General features: G+C 37.4%; 1 protein-coding gene across 3 annotated transcripts in view; it reads right to left on the bottom strand.

Moving 5' to 3' along the window:
- Nucleotides 1-213: 213 nt before the first annotated feature.
- The window catches only part of TNPO2 (transportin 2), a 38,283-nt gene continuing 28,878 nt past the window's right edge, over nucleotides 214-9,618 (bottom strand). For all 3 annotated transcript variants that reach the window (XM_026696299.2, XM_087924609.1, XM_087924608.1), the window contains exons 20-25: nucleotides 9,198-9,293; nucleotides 4,619-4,694; nucleotides 4,346-4,445; nucleotides 3,659-3,733; nucleotides 3,219-3,349; nucleotides 214-2,781 (exon numbers count right to left, since the gene is read on the bottom strand). In XM_026696299.2, the coding sequence (XP_026552084.1) occupies nucleotides 3,242-3,349; nucleotides 3,659-3,733; nucleotides 4,346-4,445; nucleotides 4,619-4,694; nucleotides 9,198-9,293 (455 nt within the window). In that variant the 3' untranslated portion in view covers nucleotides 214-2,781; nucleotides 3,219-3,241. The remainder of the gene's footprint in view (nucleotides 2,782-3,218; nucleotides 3,350-3,658; nucleotides 3,734-4,345; nucleotides 4,446-4,618; nucleotides 4,695-9,197; nucleotides 9,294-9,618) is intronic.

Here is a 9,618-nt window from a genome sequence, read left to right as displayed (position 1 = left end):
TACTTGAAAAAATAGTTTCCCACCCTCCCCAGAAGTACTATCTTCAACAAGGCAGTTCAAGGGAAAAATTAATAAAAGTTGAGCATTAGGAAATACAGAATTCAGGATTCTTCAGCCCAGTTGAATTTTGGGGTGACACTGAGTCAGTACATTGGAAAATACAATGAAAAACATTTAATTTAAGACAAAGAAAGTGGTCGGAAACAAGGAAACTGGAGTCACAGGAATTTTTTTTAGTTGACAAAAATTATACATAAAAATGAGAAAAATCTCATTTGAGCAAGGTGCAAGCAGCTGCTTCAACACTAGGTACACTGCAGTTCCACCATTGGAAACATTACGGCACATTTACAAATATACAAATCCAGGATTAACAAACAGGAGGCAATACTAGAAGCACTTGTACAAAAGACAAATTCCATTTCAAGAGGCAGTCAGGCCAAGTAGCTTAAACTTCACTGGATGGTAGAGTGCACAGCCTTCTTTTCATATTCCTGGAAACTTGGTTTCAAAGCACAAGCCAGGATTCCACCTCCAAATATGCATATTTCTTTCCCATGCATTTAAAAACCAATAGAATCTCTGCTCCCCCTCCCCCCAGGACAAGGAGAATACAGCACAAGGAGGAACACTTGTAATAAAACAATTAAAATGCAAAGAACTAGCCGATTGCTTTCAGAGACCTGCTCAAGTTTGATGCTATTAAAAAGATGAATTCAGGAAGTTTGCTATCTGCAATTTTACTATTGTTTCTTTGACCTTTTTGAGGAGATGCGAAGATGCAAGGGTGTGCCCCACCTTCTAATAATCAGATCCAAAAATGAGAATAGCAGCTTTCACCTAGGTATGTGTCATCTCCAAAATGAAATGATTTTCTGGCACAAAGGCCTTAACGGTAATGCCCCAGCAAGTTCTATGTCAAATTCCAAGAACTGCAAGCATAATTAACATATGCAACAGAGGCCAGAGATATAAAGAAAAATGGAGATAGGTGAATCAGTGAAGCTTAAGTTACTGGGCAATCTCACAAATACACTTTTAAAAATTCATACACAGTACCAAGAATGTCACCATCAGTTACTGTCAGAAAGTATAACTTTAACCCCGGAAAGAGATGTCCTTTTTGCACATAAATCTTCTTTAACATCTAAGTAGTCTCACCACTTTTGTTTACCACCCTCAGAAGCAATGCAGGACACAAGGCACAGTTCAACCTAGTTGTCTGGCTATTAATCCTGATGTTGCCGAAGTTCCATTGGGATCTGCTAAGAAAGCTGGAGATGTGGCTCAGCTCACTTGTTCCTTGTCAGCAAGCTGTCTGTAGACAAACACTGCTTTGCACAAATCTTGCTCTTGGTTATTCTGCAGAGTGTTCCTTTTGAGTATTACCTCTCCTCAAGCATTCCTCATTTTTCCAAAAAGTGTTTCATTAAGTGAAGCAGTATTCCCTTTCCCCCACATCCTAGCTGCCTTTGGGGAAATGGGCTTCTACTTCAACATGTTCATTTCTTATTTAAAAAATCTATGGCTTTAACTATGTTAAAAGCATTCAGTAATCCCCCATTGTCAGAGAATAACGTAACTGAATCTGATGAGAATTTCTTAAGATAGTAACTCCATTTAAATATGCAGCAAAAGCTACAAGCTTTCACTGATCATTCATGGTGGGTTCCCTGTTTAATCATTCTTCTGTACTTTGTTACGTTTACTATTTCTTATGTAAGCCAGGATGGTGAATGTGGAAAAGAAGTCCTTAAGACAGAAAATGTAAATAACCACCATGTAAAATACCGCTCTGATCAGAAGAGTGCAGGACGTTGTATGCCACGAGCCATTTAAAAAATGCATTGCTTTCTGCCCATGTTTGTCCTGTATAGTCATTCCCAGGTAAAATTCAGTTTCCCTCCTTACTCCTTCCTGCCTCCTGCAACTGAAGCAATGTAATAGCAGTGTCACAAAGTAACAGCTGAATAACAGGGTAAAAGACTCATTGCACTGTGGCATCTTAGAAAAAATGAAGACATGCTTCTCCAACAGTATTTCTTATGAAAAAGACTGCTCTCTAGATGGCTAGCAGGTCCCTGCAAGATCATAGGCTGCCTTTGCACTGAGCATCACTTCTAGCACACAGTGCCATGGCAATTATTATGGCAAAAAGATTTTGTGGGTTTCTTTAAGGTTCCTAGATGAAAATGCTTACAATTAGTCATTATGGGCTACTCACAGATTTGCTAATCTACTTCTTGGTCACCATGCAGTCTTGAAAAGGTGAAGAATAGCTTTATCTCTTGAATCCCAGTGACTGGAAATATACAGTAGTATAACCCCCTTGGATTACATTTTAACCCATCCCTCTTCATCAGCTGGCTTTAAACCACTGTAGCTTTTAAATCCTTTTTAACATCTTAAACCTATCCCTTATTATTATTATTAGCTAGTTCTTTATGATGGCCCCTAGTTAGATCCCCTTCTCAAGAGTGTTGCAGTTTAAGTTTGCTCCCTTTTCTCAGCGCAGGGCCGAGTCCCACCCCACCCCATTCCATCTATGAAGGCCTCTGAATAAAGAAGCCTTTCCTTCTGCCACTGAGATACCCTGGTTTTTGTTTCAATTGGTTATGGAGGCCCACCCTCCCCCCCAACTTTGTAAATTTCAGGAGATGGGGAGCAGTCATTTTATGTCCCACAATGCTCTTCCCGTCCTCCCTAACCCCCCATTAACAGGGATCTGCAACACTGGGTTGTGGACGAGTTCCCAGTATCCCTCCCAGCGCATACAGGAACCTGAGGAAAGAAAAAGATCAGAATTAAAAAAAAGTAAAAAAACAACACACTCAATTCACAAGACAACCATTTTCTACAACTCATTTTACCACAGTTATCTAACTTTCATCATGTAATTAGTTAAATTAATTCAGCTACAATTAGAAGTGGAAACTGGCCACAATTCAAGAGCAATAAAAATCAACACCACTGGTTATGGTGGATATTAAAGTCTTATCGGTATATTTTTTGTCCTAATACATAAAGAAAAATGAAAAGGCTGGATCTTTAAAATCAGTATGGATTAGTGGTTAGAACTGGAATGTCTATCCCTTTCTTCTCAATTTTTCATCCTTGAGACAAGATTTCTTTAAAAAAAATGTTCCACCCCCTTTTAGTTACCCATTCTTCCTTTTAATTGTGGGGATAAAATCTCACTCAACATTCTTGGAACTCACCAAGTATGGTTTTGCTGCTTCGCCTAAACACCATAGAATGCAGCAAGCCTCTCTTTCAGAAGTGGAGGAAACTGCTCTGAGAACTGCTGCCAGTTATCTTCCCCAACTTGATCTTTGAAACCATGGAGAATCTGAAAAAAATACATTATCACACATTGGGGGAGAAGAAAAAGGCACACCATTACAACCACACCCTTATCAGTACAACCCCCTCTCACATAAAATTACTGGAATTACTAAACTACTTGAAGTACTAAAATCTACAGCCTCCCAAAAAACCTCGGAAAGAAAATTCAGAGATATAAGCTAGGAAATAACAGGAGTATATATATATATAAAAACAAACAGCATCAACTTACTAAAGTAAAGCAAATTTTAAAATAAAGAGTACTACTCTTAATATACTGCCAAACGAACCTCTTCCAATGATGGTGACCTACCTTATAAAACATATCTCTCAGGTCATCCTTTGGACTCACCCATGAAGCAACAGCATCACAGAAGAAAATAAAATCCTACAAAAATATGAGAATTCTTAAGAAGACATTCACTACAGATTATAGTTCAATCCAACAAAAAACCACATTTATCATTATACAAAAGTATAGGGCATGAAATCAAAAAATCTAACCGGTATGATGAAACTAAGAAATCTGGCAAGAAAGATCTTGTGGAACTACTGTATGTAATATACTGGATATTTTTGACCAGTTTTCTATATTTTAATGAGCATCTGAAAAATACTATAGAAAATGGAACAGCCAGCTCTAATGTCAATTAATGAGAAATGAAGAACCATAACAAATGGAAACTTACACAAGACTGAGTAAATGTCTGATTATTATGAATTAGGCTGGCAAAGTTCAAGGTAGTAGGACCAAATCTTTTTAGAAATACTAGATAAACATCTGTATTTGGAGTCTAGCAAAGGAGACACATGTAAAATTTAAAGATTGTCTCATGTAAAAATCTATTTCATAACTGACTATTATTATAGCTAAGCATTTCCAAGCCAAACATTGTTAATTATTTTAACAGTAGATTTACCAGTACAGCAAGATCTACCTTCTTGTTCAGCCTGGGATAGCATATGTAACAATGCACAATAATCTTTAAAGCTTATTTACTTGTACAACTCCACCAGGGTTTACTCCAATCATCATACAGATGCCACGGAAAGCAGAATCCTTCTCTTCATTATCACGAATGTTCCTCAAAGATGTACACCTATGAACAAGAATACATCTTTCATATGTTAAGAAAGCAAGAAAGACCAAAAGCAATGCATTTCCCAAACCATGCACTAAGATTGAGCCCATATGGAAGATGTCTCCAGTCTGATTTAACTCCTGAAAAGCAAGCCCCAAAGTCTGTTTCTTTGCCTCTTTATAAACACTAACCAGGGTCTGATAAACTGCTGCAACATCGGTGCCACTTCCTGAGGACAGACATAGCCCAAGCGGCCAATTGTGATGGCTAGAAAAGACAAAAAAACAGATATGTCACAAAAGCAAAGCAGTGTCTTATCCATTTGTAGTAATAAGATATGGGTGGACAGAATCAATGGAGGTATATGGCAGTATCACCTTAGCTTTATTATACTGCAGCACATAATATAAAGATGGTTCCACACTAGTACATGGTATCAAATTAGTTACCTGTTGTTCATAGAAAAAAAAACCCTACTTGATAAATATGTAGTTTTTTAATCCCATTAAACCTTTAGCAAGTCATAAATCATTTTAAATTAATGAAATTTTAGTGAAGAAACACCTATAGAAGTCCAAGGTTTAAACGCATTTCCATCTATGATTATGTGCTCCCTTTATAAGTCAATCCTATTTTCAAAACACATGTACGAAAATACAAAGCCTTTATTTGATTATGATTATGTGTCCTCAACTCATTTTGAAGTTTTCACAGATTTCCTTCATGATGATTTATCCCTATTATTTCAATCTCCCAATGGTGCACTCATTACCATCATAACTGATTTCATCCCCCTTGCTGCTAGTCGTCCTTTTCTTCTCCTTCCTTCCACCTTTCTCAGCATTAGACAGCTGGGTGTTCGCATAATGTGTCTGAAGTTGGGTAATTTGAGCATGGTTGAGTCAGAACTTTTGAGTTGATTTGTTCAATGATCCATCAGTTTGTTTTACTGACTGTGAGCAGTATTTTCAGGAGTTTTCTCTCCCACCAATGTTCAAAGGCATCAATACTTTTCCTATCCTGATTTTTTAAAGTCCAATTTTTCCTTCTATAGAAAAAATTTCATAGGAAATAGCATGGTTGCATGACTTTGGTTTTTGTAGGAATGGACATAAGTGTCAGTCTGTGACGTATTTCTTGACTACTTCTTATTTTGTTAAGGATTGATCCTAAAAGGCAGCTCTCCTCCACTTCAATATTTTCACTGCAGATTCCAGCACTGATTGTTCTGTTGCCATTTAGTTTGGTCTTCTTTATATTTAATTTTAGTCCCATTTTTTTCACTGTGCCCTTTGATTTTTAATAGTAGGGCTTGTAGATCTTCTGTGTTTTTGGCTGTCAGGACTGACATCAGCATAGTGCAGTTTACTGGTGCTCCTTCTTCTAATTTTAAAATCACCTTTCTGTTCTTTCAATCCAGCTTCTATTGATACATTACACACATCAGCTGAATAAATAAGGAAAGAGTATGCAGCTTTGTTGCACTCCATTGAGTGCATTGAACTAGTCTGTCTGCTATGTTCTGTCCGTACTGTGGCTTCTCGACCTATACACGTTTCTCATGAAGATAACATTCTTGGATTCCCATTTTTTGGAGCATTTTTGACAACTTGACATGACTGATACAATCAAAGGTCTTTCTATAATTGATGAAGCACACATTGACATATTTTGGGCATTCTCTGGCTTTCCCAATTATCCAGCATGCACCAGCAATAATATCTTGTCTTTCCCACCTTTTCTAAAGTCAGCTTGAATCTATGGCATCTCATTTTCCATGTAAGGCTCTAATCTGTGTTGGATGGTCCTGAGCATTATTTTGCTGGCATATGGCATTAAGGATATTGTACAAAAGTGTTTGCACACTCCCTTAAGTCTACTAGTTTTGGTGTTGGAGTGCAGACTGATCTCTTCTTATTTTAGGTCATATTTTGTCATGTTCCAGATTTGCTGGCATAGTTCTGTTGGAACCTTGGTTCTTCTTCTGTTGGTTGTCATACTGTTGTATTCCAACAGTTCCTGTAGCTTTTGACTTAGCAATGACCAGACTGTTGATTTAATTTTATCTTCTGGTACTATATGTTCTTGTAAGTTGTTATCTTCTAAGGTATCTTGACATCTACATCTGCATAAAAGGTGATAGAATGTTGTACAATCAGGCCAGAAACATATTTACAAGGGAGATCAGAGCAGCAAAAAGAAGCTACTCTGAAAAGCTAAGGAATCAGTTCTCAACAAATGAACCAGCAAACATGTGGAAAACTCTTAAAAATATCACCAGTCACAGCAAACTTCGTTCCCATGCTAAAGGAAATCAACAACTGGCAGATGACCTGAATGTGTTTTACTGTACATTTGAGAGGACACTACTGCCGCCTATCTCCACAATCCCCATCTCAGACACACCAACAATGTCGAAGCCTCCTACAACTGGCTCCAACCCATTGGGTTCACAACCTCTGGTGATCACAGAAAAAGAAGTGCAAGATCTATTTCACAGACAAAAGCCTGGAAAAGCACCAGGGCCAGACAAGGTAACTCCTTCTTGCTTAAAAGTCTGTGCTGACCAATTGGCCTCCATCTTCACCCACATCTTTAATAAATCACTAGAGATGTGCTATGTTCCTTCTTGCTTCAAGCACTCTTCTGTCATCCCAGTGCCAAAGAAATCCTCCATCAAGGAACTGAATGACTTCAGACCGGTTGCTCTAACATTTGTAGTTATGAAAACCTTTGAAAGGCTAGTGCTGGCTTACTTGAAAACTATCACTACGTCCTACAATATCTTGAAAATCCAAAGACATATTCAAGGGTCCTCTTTGTAGACTTCAGCTCAGCATTCAATACCATCATTCCAGATATTCTTCTAACTAAACTAAATCAGCTAGCTGTACCTAACCATACTTGTAAGTGGATCATAAGCTTCCTAACAAACAGGAAGCAGCAGGTGAAGCTAGGCAACATCACATCAGATACCTTTACAATTAGCACGGGAGCGCCCCCAGGGCTGTGTGCTCTCTCTACTTCTCTATATACCAATGACTGCATTTCAAAAAATCCCTCTGTTAAAGTGCTGAAGTTTGCGGATGATACCACAGTGCTTGATCTCATTCGAGACAACGACGAATCTGCATACAGACGGGAGGTTGAACAACTAGCCTTTTGGTGTGACCGGAACAATCTGGAACTGAATACACTCAAAACCGTAGAAATGGTGGTAGATTTTAGGAGAAACTCTCCTATACAACCACCTCTTACAATACTAGACAACACAGTATCAACAGTAGAGACCTTCAAGTTTCTAGGTTCTATCATATCTCAAGTCTTAAAATGGACACCTAACATCAAAACAGTCATCAAAAAGCGCCAACTCAGAAAGCTCAGTCTGCCCAAGGAGCTGCTGACTCAGTTGTACAGAGGAATTATTGAGTCTCTCATCTGCACCTTTATAACTGGTTTGGCACTGCAACCAAGACAGACACAAACTTCAACGGATAATTAGAACTGCAGAAAAAACAATTACTACCAACCTGCCTTCCATTGAGGACCTGTATACTGCACGAGTCAAAAAGAGGGCTGTGAAAATATCTAGAGACCCCTCACATTCTGGACATACATTGTTTCAACTTCTACCCTCTAAATGACATTATAGAGCACTGCACATCAGAACAACTAGACACAAGGACAGTTTTTCTCTGCATGCCAACAGTCTGCTAAACAACTAATTCCCACAACACTGTCAACTATTTACTAAGACTGTATTACTATTCTTCTTCTCATCCTTCCTATTATCTATCTCCTCCTACTTATGACTATAACTTTGTTGCTTGTATCTTTACAATTTATATTGCTTTATTTAGTTTCCTAGTATGACTTGATTGCTTATCTAGTATCCTATGACTATCACTAAGTGTTGTATCTTATGATTCTTGATGAATGTATTTTTATGTATAGAGAGCTTATGCACCGAAGATAAATTCCTTGCGTGTCCAATTACACTTGGTCAATAAAGAATTCTATTGTGTTCTGTTATATTCTATTTCTATTGCACAGTATTTCAGCATATTGCTTCCATCTTTTATCTTTGAATCAACATCTATTTGTTTCTTGGCATTCTTCAAGATATTAAGACTGGAACACCTTCTGAGTTCAGAGCATTTTTGGAAGACCTTCCTTTTCCCTTGTTTATTTCCATATTCAGTGTCTTTACAGATGCTCTTGTACTACTGCTTGTTGTATTTTGTAACAGCTCTCTGATCTGTTCAACAGTTAGCACCTGGCCATGTCTTTGATGCTAATTGAGACCTTCCACCTCCTTTTATCAATAATGTAATTTGATTTGTACATCCTCCATCTGATAATATCCATTTATAGAGGCATTATTTTCGTTGTTTGAAGACAGCCATGAAATAATTAGAACAGCAGATATTGATAAGCTGATCCCCTGCTGCATTTCAGTTTCCTAAGCCATACAGTTTAATATTTTCTTTCTTTGTGTTTCCAACATTGGCATTCCAGTCTCCAATCACAAACAACACATCTTGCTTTAAAGTTTTGTTTTTTTCCAATTGGATTTGATCCTAAAGATTATCAGCTTCATTTTCTTCTCAATTGGTAGTTGAAGCATAATCTTGAATGATTGCTATATTAAAGGGTTGCCCATGAAGTCTAATCAATATTAATAAATCTGTATTTATGAGTTAATAAGCAATCGTAGCTATCACTAGGACAGAAAATGCATTTAATACAAGACTTAGAATGACCACTCACCTGTGTTTTCCAGAAGAGTTTTAGGAGTATTTGGTCTGTTGATGATCTCCACAAGATTATTCAGCACCATCTGAACATATGGTTGCATTTCAGCCCCTGGTAAAGAGAAATTAATGAACTGAGTCATGCCTAACTGTAAAAATCTACATTCCATATTTGAATGTCTTCCAATTTAACATCTTGCTGCTGCTTCATGCATGAAACAAAATGATTTTGATTCATTGATCAAAAAAGCTTGTATCAGTCTTAAAAACATCATTTAAGGCCAGAAATCAAACATATGAAAAGAGTTCAATTATAATTAGGCATGAAGCACAACTATAAAGTAGAAATTGATGCTATTATTTAGGTATTTATTTGATTTTGGCACCATCCAACTCTAGGCTGACTCACAATGTTAAATTCAAACGAATTAACAATA

This window comes from Pseudonaja textilis, chromosome 2 (genome assembly GCF_049901715.1).
Source record: "Pseudonaja textilis isolate UNSWEBS1 chromosome 2, rPseTex1.2, whole genome shotgun sequence".
Lineage (NCBI taxonomy): Eukaryota > Metazoa > Chordata > Lepidosauria > Squamata > Elapidae > Pseudonaja > Pseudonaja textilis.
This window is presented reverse-complemented; position numbering and strand designations above follow the sequence as displayed.